Below are 26,380 nucleotides of genomic sequence, written 5' to 3'. Positions count from 1 at the left end.
TACTCACATATGTTTGCATGCATTTATTACTTTAAAAACTAAGCTATCTACATATCAGTTTGTCTGGCTCATGAATTTGTCTGCTAAGTTTTACGTTAACATAAAGCTATCTAAAAAAAAACTTTATGCAATAAATGTACCATAATTTAACGGAAGTAGCATTAATTAAAAATCATCCCCTTAATCAAAACATTTTAGTCCTGTTTTTTATTTTCCACAAGATTCAGAGGAAATAGTTTGTCACTGACTGTCATACTATTGTGATCCTAAGGACTGGTTACTCCTTCAGGTAATGTGTTGTCACTCTGCTCTACAAAGTACTAGTTTGGTTTTTATATATCCTCTGGAAAAGATTTTTGGCCAAGTATTCTAAGCCAGAAGTAAAATTATAAGGCGAGTGTTTCTGCTTTTTATACTAATTGTGTTGAGCAAAATGCGAACTTTAGTCATTCACGTAAAGAAAGAGTGAAACAATGTGACTTACCAGTATGCACAAACATGTGTTTGACGTAGTTCTGTTTTGCAGTAAAGGTTTTACAGCAGAGAGTGCATGCATAGGGTTTCTTCTCCCCCTGACTCATTGCCTGCTGCTGCTGGGATGGCGCTGGCGGCACGGCCATGGCGTTGGGGAACGATGGCATGGCGGGGGGCGGCACCGTCACAAACTGGGCCTGCTGCTGACCGGGAAGGTAAATAAAAGACTTGTTGTCTCTGGCCGGCTGCGGAGGGAAGAGCGTGGGCAAGAAGGTGCCCCCAGCGCCCATCACTTGAGAATTGCTGGTCATGGTGTGCGGCATTCGGAGATTGCTGGTGTGTGACTCGACCTGCCGCAGGTAGTGCGGTGTGCTGGCCAGGGATTGGGACATTATGGGGTTGGGCAGGGGTTGCATCATGGTACTGTCACTAGTGCTGTGGCTCTGGTCACCCTCGTCAGGCTCCTGCACTTGCTCCGGGGACGAGTCGTTGACCTCGATCTGCACCGGACCGCCTTCCCCTTGCTGGACTTCGCCGGCGCCATCCCGGTTAAAGCTCAGGTAGGGCTGCTGCTCCATGGCGTCTGGCTCAGTACTGATGGAGGAGCTGACACCCGAGTCAAAACTTTCCACCTTGGACTCATTCACCACACCCTGAGTGTGGTCATTCTCCACCTGGCAGTCCCCTACATTGTCGAAGCAGCCGTACTCATCTTCGGCCTCCTGCTTGATGTGCATCCCACCTGTTTGTAGGCGTACCGGTCGGGGCTGCTTGCGACAGTGCGTGGATTCGGACGTGGCAATGAAGCGGTCTACCTGCTGTGATCTATCCTGGATGCGGTTCATCCAGGGGGGATCCTGCGACTGCTGGTTTTTCTGAGCACCGACACTCGGATCGTAATTGGTCGCCATGGGGTTGATGTAAAGGGAGCGCTCCCGGGTGCCATTGGAGAGGCCGGAGTAGGAGTACAGCGACGTGTACGCTCGATCCACGTTCTGCTGGGTCGACGTTTGCATACAGCCCGACTCGGCGTCACTACTCGGCCCGGACGTGCCGGACTCTGGCGTGCCACGGGGGGTGTCCTGACCAGAGTCTCCTGGTATAACGGGGAAGCCTCCCGGGCCTGCCAGGCCCACATTCTGGGACACGATGCGAGTGCACTCATCGATGACGGTCTTGATCTGCAAGATGCTGGCTGCAGTTAGGATCTGCAGGGCCTCCGACTGAGACACTCGCAGAATCCCGCTGTACATAAAGTCAATCAACTTTTGGATGGATTGCACCGAGACCACAGAGGGGATCTCAATGTCGCTGTAGCCCAAAAGCAGCTTGTCCTGAAAGAAGGGGCTTCCAGCGGCCAGCACGCAGCGGTGAGCTCGCAGCATACTTCCATGGATCCGAACAGTCACATCACAAAAGTGCCCACGGTTGCGCTGCTCATTGAGGGTCTCAAGTACAGAATTGCTGAAGTTGTGGAGATTGATGTTATGAATGCGCTCGGTCATCCCCTTGCAACTGATGTGACCTGAAAACGGGGCAGCAACACACCTCATTTAGAGAGACGTTGCATTATTTAGCCTTGTTAATTTCACTGCACTTGCCCTGCTTGTGCTGCAACGATATTGGAATTGCTAATTGCAATAAGTGTTGTGTTGAGTGCCATTCTCAAGTACATGTTTGAAAACTGACAAAAAGACTGAGGGCATCAAATGTGACTTTTGTTGTAACACAAGGGAGAGAACTATTCAAGCAGTTTTTTACCTGATATTGGTATGACTTAAAATATTAAAAGATTTCAAGTGTTCAGTCATTGCATGTCCTAAATTATACATAACATTTTGTTAACCAATCAAAGATGATATATAGAACTTTGTTAATCAAGCAAAAATCTGTGTACATTGCTTTAGAGATTTCATAATAGTATAATTAAATTACATGGCTATTGTGCATATTCAGTCAAAATATTAGTTTGTGAAATACAAGAGCTGTATCTCCCAATTATTTCCTTAATATAGATAGAGAATACTGATTGACTGATTGCTAGACACTAATATATACAGTACGACTGAAAAACTTTGAACTAATACCTCTTTCTCAGTGTTGATTTAAAAAAAGACACATTTTTAATACAGTTCAGCTCTCATTACACTGAAAAAGCTTAATAATAATAATAATATTAATAATAATAATACATGTGTCTTAATGAAGATTGTGTTTTGCGAAGCTCCTTTAATCACCAGTGGGTGGCGCACAGGGCTTGGAGGAGAAGCGGACTCCATTGTTGGTCATGTGCTCACTATCATGGTACTGCCAAACTCAAGACAAGAACACACTGGATGTGCCGCTGTAGATTAGTCTGCTTATATTAATCTGGATTCGTTTTGTTTTTTGGGACAGTTTGGTGATAAAATAACAAAAAAGAAAATCTCAATGTAAATTACTACTGAATTACTTCAAAATGTATTCATTTAGACTACTTCAGATGTAGTATATATTTAATTCATTATCATGAGTGAGTATGGAGGATATTTCAAATAAAACGTCCCTTTTTGGTAAGAAATTCATCATTTAAACCATGAACATTGGCCCCACTTATAAGACTGCAAATATATATTTAAAGCTAGTTATCTTAACTGTGAACAAAGGGTAAAATGATTATGAAACATTTTTCTCGTGAAATATTAGACCGAAAAACAAAGCATAACTACAGTGAGCCAAGGGAAATAGCTTTTGAAAAATGCCTAAAATTTGCACTTGCATGATAGATGTTAAATGAACAGTAAGTGTAAAGCATATAATCATAATATAATAACCCTAATATTCTAAAATCCAGAAATTAGATGGTATTTGCAACAAGATAGTGATGTTCATAATTCCAAATATTTTACAGTTGAATATGAAAACTACAAAAGGAACTCACAGTTAGATGACGTGCGGCTGGTGATGAAGTGCGGGTCAAGCTTCAGTTTGCTGGTGGAGATGGCTGAACAGAGGCCGGGCACTAGGCAAGGCTGTCAGTCCTCTCTTCCCAAATCATGTGTTGCTCTGCCAAAGTGTTTGCAGGGGAGAGAAGAAGGAAAAAAGACAAAGACAAATCTTTAGATCACATCGATATTGCCACTCCCTTGATGGACCCGAAGCAACACGAATGTCTACCTCCAACATGCTGCAACAGATGTGTGAAGAGTTTTCACTGCCAAATTAAAACAAAAAACAAAAATGGACGGTCCTGTGTGCAATTCCCCAACAAGGGTGAAAATTATATTGGCGAAAGCTAGTCTCTCAGCAGTTATCTGAGTCACTGGGCAACAAAACCACACCCTTTAAAAAAACGATCTTAATTCCAGATTAATTAATGCACTCAGCATGTGTGTGTGTGTGTGTGCATGTGTTTGTGTGTGCGCGTGTGTCTGTGTGAGAGTGACTGTGTGCGTGCGCGCTATTTTCTCGTCTCCAACAGCTCAAACAAGACAAAGACGTCCCGCAGTTCTTACAAGTTGTAATAAGAAAAAATGAATCCCAATATTAAACACACAAGACATTCATTGCAAAACACAAACCCGCCATTCAACCTCATTAATTAAGCATGTGACAAGCTGCTTTTGGTGATGCTAAGGCAAGCTTTTAAACAGCAGCTTTTATACTGTATATAGAGGGCAGCGTGCAAAAACTTAAACTAAAGTAGCCATGTAAAAAAATAACAAAAAAATAATAAAATAAACTGAAGGGATATGGTGTCATTTCAGGTCACTCACACCAGGGGGAAAATCATTTGAAGCAGTGTGAAATTTCCTTTTGGTGTCTTAATCAAATTTCCCACACTGAACTCCGGCATCACATATTTCCAGTCTTCTGCTAAATGACAGTAAAGGCAGCATTTAAATGCTTTTGTCAGTTAAAACCTGCAGATTAAAAGTATATCTGACTTCAATCAAGTGACCTCTGTATTCTTCCCTTCCCCTCTAATGGAGCCAGTCTTGAGCATGTCAGATATCTTTGTGATTCGTGTCAAAAACTGTGCATTAAAAACCTGAAAGAGTAATAATGTGTTTATTATATTAGTATTAATTTTTATGCTTTTTAGTCTTATGTCAAATGATAATAGAAAGGGGTGATCACGACTAGGAGCCACTTTTTGGCTCGCACGCACACACACACACACACGCACACACACACACACACACACAAACACACTGATGGTACATGAGTTAAAAAGACCAATAATATAAGTTGGGGCAGCACATTACATGGATTTTGAAAAAATAAGTACAAATTTAAAGTAATTGCAAAATGAATAGGCATTCGGTGCAGTGTTGAAAGCAAAGGTGTCATTTACTCTTGTTTTCAAGTACCCATTACAATCCTGGCTGCTTCATTTTGGGTTCATTGTACTGACAATACAATGTTTTTGCTAAGGACAGAGGGAAGGGAGTTGGAAAAAATAGTCATCATGTAAAATGTGATTTTTTGGGGGGGTGGGGTTTGAAAGAAACGGCTTTGAATTTTAAGTAGTAAGTATTAGTACGGCAGATGATGTAATAGCAAGCAGAAGTCAAGCTCAAGTATCAGTCTTTTTTAAGTTGAATTGTAAGAAATTTAGGCCAACAATATGTGAATGTCCTTAGGGCAGTTTGTAAGCCAAAATGAGTAATTTGGGTATCATCTGCATTAAATGGAAACGGATGACCCTGAAGAGATTTCCCAGTGGCAGCATGCAAATGTTGAACAGAACTGGGCCAAGCACAAAACCCTGAGGAGCCCCACACCGCAGCCTAAAGGCGAAAGATATGGACAAGGGAATCCAAAATAGCTATGTCCTGTCTGAGAGGTAACATTATGCAGCACTCAAAGGGCATGCCCTGATGGAGACAAGAGGACCAACAATGTCAAACTGAGGAGGTCAGTGTCAGAAAGTTTACATGTTAAACAAGCAGAATGGAATTATTGAAGAAATGGGCCAGCTAAGGCTCAGAGTTAATGAAAAAAACATACTTGGAGCAAGTGTTGCTTCTTGACCATATTGCTATAGACAACCCTGGGGGGGGGGGAAAAACTCGCATAGGTGAAACTTGTGTTCTTACACAACCTGTCACCCTGCAATTCTGATTTGACTTAGTCAAATTCAGAACTGAATAACAGCCATGCATGTGCCAAATTCTATTTGCCATCACCATGGCAAATATTATCTGTCAGGTTAGCCTGTTGCTAGGGGCGCTACAGTTAAGCAAAGCAAACATACTGTACATATATCTCCCTTTCTGGCTGCCTTCGTCCATGCAGACATGGAAATCCACCTGCCTTAGGGGTAGACTCAAGTGAATGGTGCCAACAAAGGGGAGCGGGCCAAGGGAGGCAGGCTCCACTTGCCCAGACTGCCACTCACAACAGTGATTCCATTTTAGCCGTGACACAGTGGGTGAGCAGCAGCCAGCGCCTACCTGCAGTGAATTCTAATCAGCCCAGGGGTCTGCCTCGCGCCCCCTCCCCTACCTCCTGTACCCTGCCTCACACTAAAGGGCCTGATGATCCTTCAAAATTAATTAGATCCTCGTAGGTGGCAGCCATTTTCTTCCCACATCCGCACGCGCTACCAAAAAACAAAATTTCCAAAAATCCAACCAAATTTGGGCACCCACTCCCCAACCTCTCGTGCTGATCCCTTTCTCTGGATTGCTACCTGTTTCCTGTTTCATCATCCCTCTCGCCGCCTTCCCCCTCCATCTGTCTGTCTCCCTGTCTGAAACAATCAAGCACCACTCCTCTCCTACCTCCCCACCCCGCCCCTCGCTGCCTGCCTCCATGCTCCGAGCTCTGTGTCTGCCTCTGTAGAGTTTGCTGTCAATAAATCCCCAGAGGTCAGTTTGTCTGCTGGAAATCAGACACAATGCTTCAGACCGCCAATGCAATGCATGCTCTGCTGCAACCGCCACAACAAAGACTGAGGAGGGCTCAGGGATGGAGAGGAGGGGTATGATAGTGGGGAGTGGGGGCTCAAAAAATTGGGCTGTAACTCCACCAAGCAGCCAGACTCCAGGTTAATCAGTTGCCTGTATTACGTGACAGGCTCATGAAATATGCTGCATCAAATTGGACATCAGTTAATAAGGCAGTGGTGGAAGGGTATGGGGGGTGAAGTGGCGAGACTGGGGGATGGGGGTTGAGAGCAGACACAAGAGGCACGCGTATGAAAGGAGCAGTATCAGCCATGTGAATAATATAGATCTTGAATATGCTAATAGTACTTACAGCGCGCATTCAAGACCTTTGCTACGTTTGCCAAATTTACATCTGGAGACAAAAGGCCACAGAGAATTGTGGCCCATGCACGTGCACGCAATACAGTATATCTACATTACTCAGTTTTTAAGGAATCATTCATGGTTTTGTTTGAAGCCCCGGCTGATGGATGAGCACCATTTGTCGCTGCAATTATTTATTTTAAAATCAGTATGCCTTGTGTGCGTTTATATGTCAGCTTTAATTAAAGATATAATGTAAACGTGTAGCGAGAACAATGGCAAATTAAACAGCGTTGATCAGACAGGTGAAAATGACCTCAATACAGGAGGCTTTGTTTTCTTCTCTTTACTTGGTGAGGCTCTCATTAAAGTATTAAAGAATTCATTAGGTATTCGTACAGAATGTTGCACCGAAATTAACAGGTGAGGTGTTGCATAGCATCGGCGAGCACACATAACCGTTTCCCTTGCTGTTAAAAACATTTTTTGTGAGGCGTAACACAACCTCACCGATTCAATGTTTTTAAAGTGAGTCATGATGTCTTGTGATCATTATGGAATGTTTGAATTACATTGGGAGGCATGGTTGCTTTTACAATTCGCTCAAGAGACACTTTCAGAACTTAGAACTGGCTTCTCCCAACTAAATTCCTCCTTTAAAAAATGCAACTACTGTATATAAAACATGCAAAAGAGCATTTCTGTTGCAAATGCTTGCTTACTTAGTCACTCACATTATAAAGTAACAAGAAAGGTACCAAGTAATGCTACAACATTTTTCAGCTCAGATTTCTTGAATAGCTACTGTACATTTGGTAAACTAAATGGACCTAATAAGATACACACAACACTAAATAGAAGTTAGGACTGAATAATAACACACAAGATGAATGTGTTAGGACATTCAGTCCAACAACAGGGAAAAAAACATTCAAATGTGGTGAAATGAAATAAATCCCTGCAGAGAACAACATACAATAAACACAAGTGCAGGACAGTCTAAATATTTTTTTTGACAGGACAGCTTGCTCAACTTTCTGTCAAAAACACACCCACCACCACCCGTTAACCATAGCAGATCCTTTGTCCAGTTACAGATGGGAGCAAAATCTACACCAAATCTCCTTCTTTCTTTTTGTCTGTCGGGTAAAGTTAGCACAGACATTCATGTGTGAGTGTACCCAGTGTATTCTATTCCATGGCAACATCTCACGCTGCATGCCCTCATTAAATGTTGCAGAAATTGTCGATGAGCTGCGCTTTTGTTAAAGAGCATTTGACCCAAAAGAACCATCTGACAACTCACATGATCATCTCCTAAAGTCCTTCACCCCCCACACCACCTCTCCCCACACCCCAAAACAGGTAATGTTCATTTCAAGAGTTATTATCATTTGGAGGCAAGCATCAGCAGCGGCTGTCGCTCCACAGCTGTCCAGGGCGATTCGTAACAAAAAAAAACAAAACAGGAAAAAAGAATGGCTGTTATAATAAATTATTATTTTTTACATATTAGTGTCACAGTTATAACAAAAGGACATAATACAAACTATGAGAAAAAGTTCAAACATTATAAAGTAGTAATACTATGAGATTCAAGTCATAAGGTTCAGAGAAAAACTTGCAATGTGAGAATAAAGAAAGCAACACCTAACACATACTAATTGTGTAATATTAACCATTTGTTAAAAACAAATGACCTTGGTTGATGTTTGAAGTAACCCGGCAAAAGATGTAATTTGACTTTATTCTAGTAACAATACTACTTTATTGAAATATTTATTTTTTCTTAATGTGGCTCTTAAAAACATTTGTTGTATGCATAGAAAAGACAACAGATTTTCTAAAAGCACCTTTATGGCAACATAAAACAACACATTATTTGTTGACAATTAAAAGGAAGATTCCTCAAGTCAAGAGCATTAATTAGGCTCAGGTTTCTACAATATAGTCCTGGGTGAAAAAAAAAGAAAACTGCAGTTGTAGTTGTGAATGTATTTGAGCACTTGAGGTTATAGTGTTGTGTGTGTGAGTGTATGGACATATGTAGCGACATGTGCGTGTGTTCTTGAATGGTTTAAACACTTCCAGCTCTGTGACTTATATGTTACATCCATCTGTGCATTTAAGCACACAAAAGCAACATTCTTCATCTTTACATAGACATTAAATCATTTTGGTTTTAGTTTTTTGGCATAGGATGCTTGGAGCGCATTATGATGAAATATTTATTGGGCACAAAATTAACCAACCTAATACGATTGAGGTGCTGTTTCAGAAATTCAGCTTTTCAAACATTAATAATGTACACTTTTTTTAAAATGTTATATACTGTATTTATTATTGTGGTTGTAGTTTGGCGTGGTGTAACGTTTACCTCTTCATATAATGCACTGCAGTTTAACAATTCTGGAACCCCAATATAAACATACTATTAAAAGCTTACCTGGCTGTCAATGAAAAGTATTTATCTTTGTGTCTATATCTTTATCTTTGTCACGGCAGAATTTTTAATACCGATTTTGCATTGGATTTTTTAAGATTGTGCAGGTAGACGAGTATCATACAAATGTTAGACGGTGGAAATACTGTTAGAAAAAAATTACAGAAATTATTAGCCTGTTAAATCGGATGACATCAACTGGATTTCGGCATTGTGTGTTTTAGCACGAGGTGAGCGGCTACACATTTGGCATACAGTACGTAGAAAGGTGCTTTAAGCTGTTCAGCTTGACCCTGCACATTTTGTCAGTTGGGGCCGCAATCGAGCCCCTCTTGTAGACACTGGCCAGTTCGACTCACTCTTTGGAAAAACTGACAATGAAAAATAAATTTGTGTGACAAATGAAATGGGGAAAATACAACTGTGAATACTGTATGGCATAGGGCATCATTGATCAGTTAAATGGCTGCTTTAGACTTAAGCGTTTATACATAACCATGAATTCAAGCACTTGGAAGTGTATTTATAGTTTGGCACGTCTTTGTGTAGTAAATATATGCATATAATACATACCTCATCAGCTCATTTGACATATGACCCATCTAAAAGTGTCATGCTGACACACTGAAACGCGCCACCACGTGATGCCTTGTGCACGCTAACCAAGTGGTATGTGGGCCAGCTGAACAATTCAACTTATGTAATATGACTTCAATCATATACTGCTCCATGCAACAATGCATTGCTTTTGCAAAGGCATAGTTTTTGACACCCCAAATCTATAGCATTCCAAATTGAGCATATTAGGAAACATTATCCATAATATACTGTTGCAAGACAGCACTGTTAAGCAAGCTCAGGCCCGAATTTCACAAGAAAAAAAATGCATTTCGCAACTTTATATAAAATCAGTGAAAACACAGTGAAGATAATTAATCAGAAAAGAAAGTTATACTGGAATTGAATGAAAAATTCCATTATTCAGCAGAGAGATCAGCAGATAAACCATGGAAAATGAGGTCAATCAATCGGAAAAAAAGTTGGAGATAAAACCAAGTGTTAATAAGGACAAAAGGCACAATCATAAGATGTGTTTCAAAGAAGAATGTGTGTCACACTGTTACTTAACACTTTGGCGATATCTGCCCCACTCCTGCTTCATCTACACTGGTTTTATAATCTAATAAACATGCATTTATCTATGTTCACCACAGTTTATTATAAGACCTTCTTATACGACCCCAATTCCAATGAAGTTTGGATGTTGTGTTAAACATAAGTAAAAACAGAATACAATGATTTGCAAATCATTTTCAACCTATATTTAATTGAATACACTACAACGACAAGATATTTAATGTTCAAACTGATAAACTTTATTGTTTTTAGCAAATAATCATTAATTTAGAATTTTATGACTGCAACATGTTCCAAAAAAGCTGGGACAAGGTCATGTTTACCACTGTGTTACATCACCTTTTTTTTTAACAACATTCAATACACGTTTGGGAACTAAGGACACTAATTGTTGAAGCTTTGCAGGCAGGCCAGTCTAGGAGACCTCTTTTACTACTTAGCCACGCTGTTGTAACACGTGCAGAATGTGGTTTGGCATTGTCTTGCTGAAATAAGCAGGGGCGTCCATGAAAAAGACGCTTGGATGGCAGCATATGTTTCTCCAAAACCTGTATCTACCTTTCAGCATTAATGGTGCCTTCACAGATGTGTAAGTTACCCATGCCATTGGCACTAACACAGCCCCATACCATCACAGATGCTGGCTTTTGAACTTTGCGTCCATAACAGCCCGGATGGTTATTTTCCTCTTTGGCCCAGAGGACACAACGTCCACAATTTTCAAAAACTATTTGAAATGTGGACTCATCGGACGACAGAACACTTTTCCACTTTGCATCAGTCCATCTTAGATGAGCTCGGGCCCACAGAAGCCGGCGGCGTTTCTGGGTATTGTTGATAAATGGCTTTTGCTTAGTAGAGTTTCAAGTTGCACTTATGGATGTAGCGCCGAACTGTATTTACTGACATTGGTTTTCTGAAGTGTTCCTGAGCCCATGTGGTGATATCCTTTACACATTGATGTCGGTTTTTGATGCAGTGCCGCCTGAGGGATCGAAGGTAACGGGCATTCAATGTTGGTTTTTGGCCTTTCCGCTTACATGCAGTGATATCTCCAGATTCTCTGAACCTTTTGATGATATTATGGACCGTAGATGATGAAATCCCTAAATTCCTTGCAATTATACGTTGAGAAACATTGTCCTTAAACTGTTCGACTATTTTCTCACGCACTTATTCACAAAGAGGTGAACCTCGCCCCATCTTTGCTTGTGAATGACTGAGCAATTCAGGGAAGCTCCTTTTATACCCACTCATGGCACCCACCTGTTCCCAATTAGCCTGTTCACCTGTGGGATGTTCCAAACAGGTGTTTGATGAGCATTCCTCAACTTTTTCAGTCTTTTTTGCCACCTGTCCCAGCTTTTTTGGAACATGTTGTAGCCATAAAATTCTAAGTTAATGATTATTTGCTAAAAACAATCAAGTCTATCAGTTTGAACATTAAATATCTTGTCTTTGTAGTGTATTCAATTCAATATAGGTTGAAGATGATTTGCAAATCATTGTATTCTGTTTTTATTTTATGTTTAACACAACATCCCAACTTCATTGGAATTGGGGATGTACTTAGAGAAGAATTGAAAAAAAACAAAAAACAAATGCAAGGTTGTAGACGACCACATTGTATACCCCTTTGCACCATCAAATTTGGTTCTTGAGTTTGTGGCACTGTACTATGTGTGTGTATGTATACCATAACAGTTGATCACCAAACTGATTTTACTGTTCCAATTTACTGTGAAGCTAAAGGCATAGAGTTGTCTGATCTGTATAAAAAAAATCTGCCTTTACAAAGATACTAATGTGCAGATATGATTGACACGATCTCAGACACTGTCTGTGAAAAATCATTTGACCATACTGTATGTATGTTATTGTAGTTGTGGTTTTAAACAGTACCACCGAAACAGCTGTATGATGCATTAGATTCTGATCTCTGCAATGCCAGGATTGATTATAGCCCCCTAGCTCTGCCAAATCCACACTCCTGCCCCTTCCAGTTATTACATTATTACATACAATCTATAAGGAAATGTTCCTCATCTAAATATACAGTACTTTGTACTGGTAAAGTTCCACAGATGAATTTCCTCCTATGTGCAACTTTGTCATAAATAAATATTTTTTAATGCTCAGGAATGACTCCAGGAACAAAATGTTGAGGTGGTTTTACTAGTTGTATTGCTTATGAATTGCAGTGCACATAACCACACATTATACTGTCACACAAGATGTTCTGCTGCCAAAACATTCAAGTTTTTTCGCTGTCACCATTTTTTTTTTTTTTTATCGCTTAGATTTGACTAATTTTAAAGAGGGGAGGGTGATTGTTTTTTTTACTGTAATACAAGCCTGCAGCTGTAAGGCCTTCCAAAGAACAAGCTCAAATGTATCTGATGAAGCTATGTACATACTTAGCTGTTTACTGTTTCTAACCAGAAAAGCCAGTTTAGCTGTACAAAGCCGAATGCAATAAAAATAAAAGCCCACTTTGTTTGCAAGCGTTTTCAACGTCTTACTTGACTAACGTTGTTGCTAAGAGATGCAATGGATTAGGATACTACCAACACCACAGAACACTGCGCCTTCCCTGGCGCTACACTTCACAGATTTATTGTCATTTACTGTTTACTGGCGTAGGGTTGTTGTCTCGGATCTGAGTCACTACAGATACGCCTCATAGCACATGATCACCCTTCAGCTCCGCCGATGGTAATCACCAGCCTGGCTAATGCACATGAATGGCTGGTCAGTGTGGTCGCTTTGGATGTGGCAGAATTATTTTCTTTGAAGGGCAGTTTCTCGCCCCCCAGAATACAACCCAATCATGTCAGTTGGTTCTGGTAACATTCCGCTAAAGATCATGCCACATGACCAGTGGCGTGGTTTTGCCATCTGAATCGTTACCGAAACACCAGAGGGATTGAGGCGGGTTTTCGAGTAACTTTTATGTGATTTTTAATTTTTGTCCAAAACAGGGTTTAGGTTAAATCTAAAAACAACCTTTTAATGACTAGTTACTGCCACTTCAATAGGAGTGTTTTGAGCATACTATGTTAGTCAAGTGACCTGCCAGACTGTTTACCCTGGCTTGTTCTAAATTCTTGCTGCAATACACTGGACTTAATCCTTGATAGAGGTAAGAAAATGGAAACTGCATTTCCCTATAAAATTGTGCGTGAGTGCTGACAGACTCTGTTCTTGAGCAAAAATGCCAAGAACATAGCCTAGAAATGAACATATAACAATCCCCAGATACAAAAAAAAAAAATAGGGCTGACATCAGAGCAACTTGGTTGGATGCTAAGCGTGTAACAGGGCAAGGAACCATATTTGGTAACTTAAACTCAAGTCATAATGGATGCCACACACCTTACTATAAGGCAGTAGAATGTGATTTCTCCCATCCAAGCAACAACAGATGGGAATGGAAATAATGAAATTGACACAATAAATGTACAACGTATTAATACCAATATAGTAAAAATTATTATACAGTATTATTATTATTTATTACATCATAGAGTTTTTGTATTGGTGTTGTATTACTTCTTCTGATCTAATAATGTAATACACAGAATAAATGTACAACGTATTAATGCCAATATAGTAAAAATAATTATACATATAACAGTATTGTAGATATGAAGAAAAAAGTAAAAATGTCTACGAATACACCACAATTATTTTCTGGGAAGATTTCCAAATAATATTATTATTATTTATTACATCGTAGAGTTTTTGTATTGGTGTTGTATTACTTCTTCTGATCTAGTTTGAAAGTCTGATATTTTGGAGCTGTTAATATTTTTGGCTAAGAAAAATAATAGCACTCCAGTCATGAATGGGACACACATTTTGTTGTTGTTATGTTGAATTTATAATCGTTGCTGCTGCTGTAAAGCACAGTCCAAATGAGTATAAGAGTAAGTCCGACCTCTAATCTTGTGAGGCAAAAACAACAGGTGGGTGGGGGGGTTGGAGCGGTTTTTAAAATGTATTTATTTATTTATTTTTATCAACCTGTCCTGTTCAGCTGCATGGCCTTGGAGAATGGTGGATCTGTATGCCTTTTGTGCTGGAACAGTTTTGCTGTGCAAAGGGGGAGTTTGAAATACTCCCTCTGCATTTTTTTTTATTATTCTGATGTTTATTGAAAATGCAGCCAGACAGAAAATGGTTTTAGGGGACAGACAGAGGGGCAGAGTGGACAAGGGGAATAGGGGTGCTAAAAACAGCAGAACAATAGTTTGACAGTCTAGATATTTGAGCACAAGTAACGTTATAACAGTCAAATCATGTTCTTATTTGTTCTTTTAGTAATTTTGGTAAGCTGTCTTTGTATTTTTCTGTACGTGTTTTTAAATGTCTTGGTCTCTTCTGATTTGGAAGTCATTTGTAACTGTCAACACGAATAATAAAGAGGGCGAGTCTGAACCCTAATATATATATATATATATATATATATATATATATATATATATATATATATATAGGCGGCACGGTGGCCGACTGGTTAGCACATTTGCCTCACAGTTCTGAGTACCGGGGTTCGAGTCCCGGTCCCGCCTGTGTGGCATTTGCATGTTCTCCCGTGCCTGCGTGGGTTTTCTCCGGGTTCTCCGGTGTCCTCCCACATCCCAAAAACATGCAGGGTAGGTTAACTAAAGACTCTAAATTCCCCGTAGGTATGAATGTGAGTACGAATGGTTGTTTGTTTATATGTGCCCTGCGATTGGCTGGCGACCAGTTCAGGGTGAACTCTCGGAGAAAGCTGGGATAGGGTCCAGCACACCCGCGAACCAAGTGAGGATAAGCGGAACGGAAGATGAATTAACTAATATATATATATACTTAGCCTCACTTGTTTCAAGACACGATTTATCAACGATCAATGTCACACAATTGACGTACAGTACATACATATGTATGCATGAAAACAAATGTCTTACTATATTGAGGCGTCAGAATGCGTGACCACGGCAGTTGCTGTTGCTTTTTAATAGCGCTTGACAGCTGGCAAGTACATCTTCATGTAAGAGATTTTGTAAAAATCTCTCTGTGTGAGGATGTGGGTCTTTTTGAACCCAGAGCAGAAAAGAAATGTGCTTTCAAAAATACTCATGTACAAAGTATATACAAAATCTACATACCCCTGTTCAAATGCCAGATTTTTGTGATTTAAAAAAAACAAAAAAAAACAGAACAAGACAAATAATGTCTCTTTTTTTGTTTTTTGTCCTGTTCGACTGTTAGGTCAAGCAGAATGGAAAATCTGTATCGCTTTCATGCCGGAACAGTTTTATTGTGTCACAGTGGAGTTTTTAAGCTTCCGCTGTGGTATTATAATTGAGGTTTATTGAGAATCAGACTTGATCAGTCGAACAGAACAAAGTTTCTAGAAGGGAGAGAGAAACAAAGACAAAAGACAAAGCACTAATTGTAAACAGGATGAGAGAAGTAAATCATTACATTATCTACAACAATGAAACATTAAATATGAGTGTTGCATGGGGCTGTACTGCTACACCCTGTGAGGGAAGGACAGGACAAGATAGAACAGGACAAGGACAGGAGAAGAAGCATGCAGGACAAGGGTCCTGAACCCGACTGTACAACTGAAGTGTGGTGGCATTAATTATGTGAATTATAAAACTCTACAGGACGAGAGTATAAGTGAGGGGATACACAAGTGATTTGCATATTCATGAGTTATTTGTCGCAGTAAGTACGTGACCCCACACCCAGTGAAAGAGTCCCAGGGGTGTGTGTCTGCGGATACATGCAAATTAATTGATACCATTTTACATGCACAAAGACTGACAGAAGTGTCCTGTAATTGCTGTGGCCGCACCGCGGCGGCTGAGGACCCCACCAAATCAATCGAGGGGCGGGATCAGGCCCAGGGGTCCATCCGAGAGCAACCCGGCAGACGGGACACGTCCCACACTGAGGGACCCAGGGCGGCCCGCCGGCCCCACCAAGGCGCCCCGACAACTGGCCACCCAGTGGGGGCCGCAGGGACCCAATGTCACCTCCCAACCAACCCCCCCCACCCCATAAGCCCCCTCCCCTCCACCCCCAGGAGAGCAAGACGCCCCCTCACCCCAACCCGCAGGGCCTGCAATGCAGCCAGTCCCCGCCCAGCCCGAGGGCGGGACAGTGTCCCTTGTTTGTTGGAAAGGAGGGCGGATAGGGGCACCCGAAAAGGGAACGATAAGGGGGGGGGACCAAGGAGCAGCCACGGGCCATGAGAGGTCAGCCCCAACCCCAAGCAGTCATCCAGCCTGGGGGGCCCGGCCTCAGGAGCATGCAAGTAAGTGAGACCCACCTCACCCCCTGTTACTATGACTGCCAGGTCCCCGACTGGCAGTCATTGGCCCTACCCCGTGTATCACTGCCCCGCTGAGTGGTGTGGTGCATTAAAATCTGGAGAGGTCAGTGACCCGAGGGGGTGGGGGCAGGGCTGCCAGGCACTACTGCCTAACAGCCAAACCCCTCCCACCCACGACCCACCGCCCCCCAAAGATAGGTGTGTGTGGTGCATTAAAACATGGGGAGTGTGTGTGATGCATTTAAAATCAAGGGGGGCAGGCAGGGCGGAGGGCCAGGGCGCACGGACCGGGAAACAGCACAGACGTGCTGAAACCCGATCCGACACTCACACCCTCCCGATCCCATACCAGTCCCCCAGGAACCCTTTGATATGTGTATGTGCCCAGATGTGTTTAGTGAGAAAAATATATACAGTGAATGGTGTGTGTGTGTGTGTGTGTGTGTGTGTGTGTGTGTGTGCTAAGTGAGTGATTAAGAGGCATGGCTCCTGCAGGTCGGGCCCATTAGGCCGGACAACCACCGACGAAGAGGGCCATCCTTCCCAGACCCGCAGCACCAACTCCCCCCCCCCCCCCCCCCCCCCCCTCCCCTCACACACACACACCCGCCAGCACCCACTACCCGCCCCTGAGCGTGGGAGGTGGAAACCCCCCCCCCCAAACCAGGCAGGGAAAAGAACCCTACAGCAGGCCCCACAGCCCGCAGGGGACCGCCCGGCTCCCCCACGGGAAGAGGAAGAGGCGACCGCATCAGGACGCAAGGAACGAAGAGAAGAGGAGGAATCAGGCCCGAGGAGCGACTGGGGGACCCAGGCGGGTGCCAGCCGGCACCGCCCCAGCACCCACGGAACATTGGCGAGTCACCATCACACCTCCACTACTCCCCAGGAGGTCGCCCAAATAATTTCTCAACATTTTCCACCATTAAAGTGACCAGTAACTTCCATATCTCAATTGATTTATTTTTCAAGGTGGGGGAAGGACAAGGTTTTTCTTTTCTCTTGAAAGTAGCCACAAAAGATACATGTTCGTTACTTTTTTTTCCTGTAACAATGCAATTAGAGGTTGTCTGAGCAGTTCTACTGGTTAAAATCTGATCCAAACTGTTCCTAAAAGGGATAAAACAAAACCTCGCAAACATCCATCCATCCATCCATTTTCTGAGCCGATTATCCTCACTAGGGTCGAGGGAGTGCCGGAACCTATCCCAGCTATCATCGGGCAGGAGACGGGGTACACCCTGAACTGGTTGCCAGCCAATCGCAGGGCACATACAAACAAACAACCATTCAAACTCAAATTCACACCTATGGGCAAATTAGAGTCTTCAATTAACCTACCATGCATGTTTTTGGGATGTGGGAGGAAACCGGAGTGCCCGGAGAAAACCCATGCAGGCACAGGGGAGAACATGGAAACTCCCCCCAAACATTTGTGGGAAAATGTGTGCTGGTCCACTGAAAGCAAGGTTGAGATTTTAGCCATAGTAACACAACCCTGCTGATTATCAAACGACAGCATCCCTAAAGTGAAGCATGGTGGTGAAAGAATCCTGATTTTGGGCTGATTTGTTTTTTAGGATCTGGGGCCTTAGAAAAGGTGGAAGGAACTATGACCAGTTTGAAATAGCAGTCAGTTTTAGCACAAAATCTTCAGTTTTCTGCTAGGAGGCAGAAAAATGTCTGGAAAAGCCTACTAGAATATTTGAAATTTTGAGGAATTGAATCAAAGGCATTTTAAATTGTGCCAGGTGTGTGCTCACTCATATTCAAATGAGTTTGAATGTAACTTGTTAATTCTGAACACAGCCACGTCCCAGTTATAAGAGGGTGTGCACACTTGCGCAACCACATTATTTCAGTCCAGTTTATTTTTATTTACCCTTTCAAAAAATATTTCAAAAACATTTCAATTGTGATGTAGAGGTTATAGGTCACATATATGACTGTTTTATATCACAAAAACATGGTATTTGTACATAGCTGTGTAGACTTTTTATATCCACTGTACAGTATGTGTGGACTTTCCATAAAAGACAAGAGAACAGTAGAAGGGAGGTCTTAACTCTCTCACTGAATGACTTGGCAATTAGCCTCTTTTACAACCTTACGGCGTGTAGTTGACTCTATAGCAGTGCATGTCAATAATTCAACATTATACATTTATTTTGAGTTTTATCCCTTTTCTGAACAATTTCAATCAGACCTTAACCAGATGAATTGGTGAAACAAGATGTAATTAAACTGTCACAGCAAAAAAACTAACTACACTAACTTGTATCTTTTGTGTATTTTTAGAGAAAATACAAACCTATGTGTGGCAACAAGCACAATACATTGCACAAACCTGAAGCTACTAGTATGATCAGTTTTTTTTATTTTATTTTTCTATCCTAAACGTCAAACATTGTGAAACAGTCTCATTAACTTTCCCGCAAACTAAGATAGTTTTCACCATTTGGTATTTGAGAAACAGGTACTGCATACCTTTCCTTTTATCATGAGCCTAAAGCATTGGCAACCAACACGAGGAAGAGGAAAAAGTTTCGGTTTGTAGTTTACTGTTAAAACCAGCCAAATTAATAACGAGTCTACAGCAGGGGGGGCGGGGACTGGGGGGGTCTAGATCTTCCTGTGTCTTTATCAAGGTTGACTTTCGGGCAATAAACAATGTAGACAGTATCCAAGAGAGATATTTGGAGAGAGATTATATTAGACTCCCAATAAAAATGAGAACTCAAAAAGAAAAGTGTCTGCCAAAGAGCTTCTTTCAACAGACCATGTGTATTCTTTTGGCTGCATTGATTGGTAGGAGGGTGGGGGGAGAAAAATGCTATAAATTCAATGTACACACTTCCAAAATGTCTTCATTTTAAGAAAGTCACAATGTAAACAGTATTGTGGATTTAGTTTAGCTGTTGCACAGTGCATACAGACAAACCTGGAGAGAGAGGCTGTGTGCAACCTTAACACTTTGGCTGCTGTGGCGTCTGTTTGCTGGCTCTAGGCTTAAAAAGGTCTTTTCTGAGCCAAGATGGAAGCAGAAAATACAAAAGTGACAGTATATTAGTTTGAAAAGTTTCCAACTACTCTTAAAAAAAATAAAACATAACAACATACCAAAATGTTCAACCTCTGCTTAGATTATTTTCCCATGCAGTGAGGCCCAGCTCACCATGACTTGTAGCAAACCATATGGGTAACAGGGTGAACTGAGGACACACATGCCTCTTGGCACACTCACATCTTCACTATTAGAATCCAGGATACATTTTTCACATGATTTGAATGCCAGGACATGCTTGTGTGTTCAAAGCAACAGAATGCAAAATAAGTTGAAATGCTTGTGTCTTTCACACACATTTTTTTTTTAAGTTTACAGGACACATTCTAATAGTTTAACTGATTTCTCACGTGTTTGTCTCGTGGATGCTAAAACATGACATGACATGACTTATTTTATAGCAAACAGAAGAGGCTTTGAAAGAGTAACAAATGTAAAGAGAATCACGGCAGTTGAGTCAAGGTAATGGAAACACATGGTCCCATGCATCAATAGAATCTTATAAACACTGTAATTACTTTAAAATGATTTACTGTGCATGATTTCACAAAGAACTCCAAACCCTGGGAACTACCGAAACTATTTGACATGAAAGCTTTAATGACTGAAACACGCCAATGTAAAAGGTTTTTCATTGAACATGACATTGCTGTACTGGAAAAAAAATAATAAAAAGGATTGTTTTAAAAGTTTTTTTTTTTATGATTCCTATAGCTTAGTGTTTCTCTGTACTGTATCTACTGTTGTGTCTTCGTCATTCACAATCAGGTCACAGATAGCCCTTATAGACTCTGAGGGTATTGTGGTGGTATAACTGTACACTCTCTGTACAGTAAGCATGAGCAGTAACACAGAACATGTCGACATCCCGTCCCATGCTGGAATGTGTGCTTTGTATTCATAGTGTAGAGAATATCAAACAATACAATCTAAGAAATGCTGTATTTATTATCACCCCGACCGACGGAAATTACATTGTGCTCCATAAGACTGACATTTAGACAGTATTGCATCGGAACAAAAGGCTGCTGACAACAACGTTCATAAATTGGGCCACAATGTGTGCTTTCATTATGCATTCCTGTTATACTGGCAGGGAGCAGAGATTCCAAAGCTGAAGTCTTCTGAGAAACTGAAAAATATGCTTTCAAGTTTTCTGTCTGACATTTTTGCTCTGGAAGTCAAAGGATTGAGAGGGGTTCTGAATTTTGCTATACAATTCCATCAATTTTAAAAGACTAAAACATAGTTCCTAAAATATTGAAGGATCTGTGGCTGCCAAATTTTAAAAAAGGGTGATTATGAAAGTTAAATTGAAGTCCCGTGAATCCATAAAACTGGTTGGAAATGTTTAGTTATTCCATGTTTGACCTTGATTGCGAAAGAAAATTCACCACATTACAAAAGATCACCACTCACCCCTCCCACCCAAAACCAGGCAGATGAGTTTCTTTCCTTGTCTTGCTGCTGTGAGGAAAATCACCAAAATTCATGTAACAGCATTTTTCAGTTGCATGAAAGCAGCGAGAGCGTGCGCTGGAGACAACTCTCATTAATTACATGCAACAGCAGCACATTTTCCTGTTGTGTTACTAGTATGGGACAAGTTGTTTTTGTAGTGGCTAAAATAATGTTCTGTGCGATGCCAGCAATCCACCAAATTATTTCTTGTTTGCAAACATTCTCATTTGGCCCAATATTTAGTAGGATTACCATTTTGCAATCGCTTCTTTTTTCAATCTATGTACAAATAATGTGTTTATCTGAATAATACCAGCTGCTGTGCCAGCTTTATTATTATCATTATTATTATTATTATTAATTAACATTCAACCAAAAAATAATAATTCTGTTCAGGAATGCCACCTATTACTTCACTTCTTAAGAAATAATGTGCTTTACTATTTTTCAGCACAGCACATTTGAAAATTTACAGATAATAATAATTTGATTTTAGCACTAAAAATAGCCTTTCGGTCAAACAGCTTCTGTGTGTTAACGATTACCCAAAAAAATGATTTTAGTAATTCTGTTTATTTAAGGCAACTGTTGTACAACCATACATTGAGTGGTGATCTGATAAATTGGTTAAGATCTGTGTACAGTACATCCATAAATAATGAATGCATAATACATACAGTATATACATAAATGTATAGATGCATACAGTGCATACATGCATACATAGCGGACACTTGCTTACTATATATATATATATATATATATATATATATATATATATATATATATATATATATATATATAGTGAAATTCGCCCCCAAATTTAGTGTCGTTTATTAGTAGACGTTTGTATTTTTTTCTTTTTTTAATTCATATTTACAAGAATGTTATGTGCATAACTATTATTACTACAGTATATTTGTATTAATAAACCAAATATGAGTTTTCCTCAAGGGGAAAGCATATTCTACCACATAACATGTGGAAGCAAAGGACAAAAAGTGCTGATAAAAATTCTAAGAAAGGACAAGAAATGACTTTCGGTGTGTATCGTTTGTTCCAACAGCAGATTTAAAATGCATTGCCAAAATGGCTGTTAGACTGCGATAGAGACAGGAAGAACTCTAGTGTGTGATCTTTTAAGGTCTACTATTATTATAATGTTCATTTCTGAACACATTACTTAATAATATTTTCTTGTTGAAATTCAAGTGCCACAACAAAATTGTGCAGCCAAATCTTTAATAATGCAATTTTTTTAAAACTTTTTTTTAACAAATGTAATCATGTACTTGAAACATCAAATGTATACAAGTATAGATTTGTTATGTGAACTGCACTCATGGCTAAAATGAAATGCTCGTTTGCCACTATCTCTTCTATCTTGCAAATATTTGCTGGTAAAATGGGATTGTGCAGGAGAAAAAAAAAATATCGAAAGGTAACACTGCAGGGTCTACTCTTGGGGCCATAGCGAATTAACATCATTTGGAAGACTGACCCGCTATGTGTGTGCACGTACAGTAAAAACAATTTTTTTGTGACATATCACAGTGCACTGTACTAAATTAAACACATTTGTAAGTCTATTATCGTAAATATATAATATTAAATGTACTTCATGATTGAGGGCTTCTAAGCATTTTTTTTGTTTGTTTGTGTAAAAAATACATTTGAGGATGTGAATTGGTGACAAGTAACAGAGGACCAGAGAAGAATAGTGACACCAAAAGAAAATTGGGATTGATTGCTGGGTGTGGATTAGCACCCTCTTCACACATGAGCGCGCACACGCACGCACACCTAGCTCTAGAGTTTCTCCTTCATATAATAATGAGCTTCCTTGGTCTGCAGACATGCTCTTAAATATTCATTAGTCATGGGTGGGATTTTAAGCAGTGACACAAAAAGCGGATGCCCTGTGATGCAAAAACACTCTGCATATTAATGTACATGTGGAATATATGCATATAATAAATTGTGATTCCACTGAGATGAAACAAGTCACACTGAGGCCTTATCTCGCCTCCTCTAGGCTGATGAAATCACTTTTGGACATCAAGCTGTGGTGAGAGCACACACACACGCACGAGCACGCACACACACACACACATTTACACATAACACAAGTACTCTTCAATTCATCAAACAATAAAATGTCCAAAAATTCAGGTGTTGAGTTTAGTCTTTGCAGATAAAAGGACTCAATCCCTCGTGCACTTTTTACTGCACTCCCCCACATGCCAGCCATTCGATCAATACAATAACATTTGAAATGATCTCACATCACATGTGCCACATCAGGCAGCAATAGTCTCCCCCCACATGTGTCAAGACACAAATGAGCCATTCATTCCATAAGTGGACTGACTGTTTCTCATTCCTGTTATGTTGACATATTGTGCAAGAAAATCCAAATAAAGAACTGCACCAAACGAGAAACCCAAAAGGAGTGTTTGAGGACAAAATAATCCTTACTGTTCTTGCTTGGTTAGGGGCAACCAAAACCAGGATCAACCTTTGACATTGACCTACAACGTGCCCAACTGGTGCTTCAGCCTGTATGTTATGGTGCGTTTAAGGCACACAAGAACATGCTGTATCATTCTCTTATGAATGGGACCAAGACAACCGCTGGGGGACAACATCTGTTAGCAACTCACACTCGCACGCTCCGCCTCGTCCTCACACACACACACATACAGAAATACATACTAACATTTAGGCGCTCATATGCGTTCACGAAAGTGTGAAGCCGTAATAACTGACATGTTGCTCCAACTTAGGCCCCGTCAGATAATTTGAATACATAATTTACGTCATATACATCCACCTCATGTTAAAAGAAACTGGATTCATTTGACTACCCCCCTTCAACAAAACACCCTAAAGGCGCACTGAAAAGCTCCTCTTGCAACTTTAATCACACCACAGCATGCACGGCTCCAAATCTAGGCCAGCCTCGGCCAAAAAAACATTTTCACATATCGCTGGCGGATAATAAAAAGGTGCACAATTGAACTTGTGACACACACAACGGATTCGAAGCTTAACTGTATTGTTGGAGTATTAACCTGCCTTGCTGCTCTGCTCCGATGAGCACCGTCTTCGTGTATCGCCATCTCCACAAGCTCTATTGATAATAATTCATGCTTTTTTTAAAAAAGTGGGCCGGACATGTGGTCGCTTGGGATCGAGGCTAAGTTCCACAAAGTGATATCGCATGGGGAAGAAGTGTGAGCTTTTGCGTGCTATGCCCGAGAAAGCGAATATAAAGTGACCTAAAAGCCAAAACGCGCACACTTGTTCAGGAGTGTAAAATGTGAGCATCGCTGACGGACACTTGAACGCAGCATTGTTCTCATGTGCTTAAAAAAAAGTAAATTAGGGTTACGTTAGGGTAGGTGGGCAGGTTGAGAATAGTGACAGATAGGGAAACTTGCGTCATGTCCAGCTTTTTTTTTTTTTTCATCCGCGAATATAAATGGACATCGAAGCCCGGTGGCAGCGTGGACTGAGCGCCTAGCACGGAGAACATTTCGGTTTCGCCGTCCGTCAGTTATTGAATTAACACAATTAAGTTAGAAATATGACAAAAAACGAGTGCAAGCAAGTCGTCGCCCCCCCACAAAAAAAAACTCCACAAGGAGCCCGTCACACATACAGGAAAATCCCCGTCCAACCCCTTTACAGACTTACTTACTTCCAAAAAAATCCATGCCTTACCTCCACTTCGAAGCTCGCTGCCCCTTACAAAAAGTGGCATGGATCTCCCCCCACGACGACGTCTGAGCTACAAGATGTCTAACGTGTCCCTTTTACTTTGTTTCATTTCTCACTTCCATCTTCTTTTCATCTCATCAATAAACACACGCTGCAGCCTACCTTCATAGAAGCAGCTCGCTTCAAATGTGCCCTCCCATTTTTTAACTATACATCGGCTACTTTGAGAGGGGTGGGGGGTGCTGGTGCTGGAGCGGGTGGGTTGGTGGGGGGTGCAGGCACGCCTTTTCACTTAAAGCTACCATTGGGGGAGAACAGTGCACCGTCTTAGGTTGCTCGTCACTTATTGAGCCCCCCACGGAAGGGAGCGAGAGACGCTCCATTATGTGCGAGCAGTGGGAGTTGTTATAGTACTACTACTACTAGTAGTAGTAAGGTGCCTCCTACTCGCCGAGGAGACACAATATTTACAAATAGAAGCCACGCAGGTGACATGGGGAGCTGTAAACACGGTATGGTAAACCTCACTTTGAAATAGTCACACGTGTATTCGTGCTGGGAAAAGAGGGAACACACCGACTGATAGAATCAACTGCGTCCACAAATGTGAATGAACTCTCACATCTTTCTCTCTCTCCCGCCTCCTCCTCCCCTCCTCTGGATCACAAGGACGGCGGAGGAGCCGGTCATGTGTCCGTCAGGCGTCCGAACTTCCTATTGGACGTCGCGGCTGTCGCTCACACTGAGCAGCGGCGACTCGCCTCCCGATTGGCGGAGACCGCCGCCAATCGCGCGCCGGGCACCAAACAAGCTAGATTGTCTGCCGTGTCTTCCACTTTCTACGCATTTCTATTTTCTCATTTATTTATTTTTTAACGTCCCGAGCTGACCTCGAGTTTGGGAGCAGGGGGGGAACAAACGGTGCCGGTTCGCCCGACCAATCAGATTTGGTGGAGTGATTGCTTCCCCCCCCCCCTCGTGTTGTTGTTTATTTTTTTTCTCTTCTTGCAACGCCTTGAGATAGATGTTGGCTGGCACGGAATGAAGCAAATGGGTCATGTGGGACCAACCCCCCGGACCCCCACACCCCGCCTTAATGTCCCCCCTCCCTCGCTGTCTAGACAGTGAAAGGTGTGCGTGTGTGCGCACACACGCGTGTCTGTAGTCCACATCAGAATAATGAAGCACGCGGTGGGTCGTGTTCAATAATGACCGTGTATTATTCATGTGTGAAAAGCGTGCCGTGGATATACACAGAGACCGTCTTAAAAATGATCACCACATCTTTAAAAAAAAAAAAAAAAAAAAAAAAAGCATTTCCTGACAAAGAGGTCAGCTAAGGTTACGCGCGTGAAGAAGCATCGCGAGTGTTCGTGTAATGAAGGCAAACATCCACGTATGTTACAAAAAAAAAAGAGCCACGCTCTCAACAACTTTACCAAGCACCAACGGAGAGGTAAAAGAGGTGAGCTTTCAGACAATCGCCATCTCCGAGATGTGCT

At 41.4% G+C, this 26,380-nt stretch overlaps 1 protein-coding gene across 4 annotated transcripts in view; it reads right to left on the bottom strand.

Moving 5' to 3' along the window:
* The window catches only part of zbtb20 (zinc finger and BTB domain containing 20), a 38,438-nt gene extending 13,349 nt beyond the window's left edge, over nucleotides 1–25,089 (bottom strand). The window contains exons 1-3 of one of the 4 annotated variants that reach the window (XM_061751116.1): nucleotides 24,882–25,089; nucleotides 3,395–3,519; nucleotides 485–1,999 (exon numbers count right to left, since the gene is read on the bottom strand). In XM_061751116.1, the coding sequence (XP_061607100.1) occupies nucleotides 485–1,979 (1,495 nt within the window). In that variant the 5' untranslated portion in view covers nucleotides 1,980–1,999; nucleotides 3,395–3,519; nucleotides 24,882–25,089. Of the gene's footprint in view, nucleotides 1–484; nucleotides 2,000–3,394; nucleotides 3,520–3,630; nucleotides 4,049–24,209; nucleotides 24,842–24,881 lie in introns of those variants that run through there. The other 3 variants (XM_061751119.1, XM_061751118.1, XM_061751117.1) reach the window with 3 other exon arrangements.
* Nucleotides 25,090–26,380: the final 1,291 nt, after the last annotated feature.

The sequence above is a fragment of the Phyllopteryx taeniolatus genome, chromosome 17 (assembly GCF_024500385.1).
Source record: "Phyllopteryx taeniolatus isolate TA_2022b chromosome 17, UOR_Ptae_1.2, whole genome shotgun sequence".
NCBI lineage: Eukaryota > Metazoa > Chordata > Actinopteri > Syngnathiformes > Syngnathidae > Phyllopteryx > Phyllopteryx taeniolatus.
The sequence above is the reverse complement of the archived record's forward strand: the minus strand, read 5'-3'. Positions and strand labels throughout refer to the sequence as shown.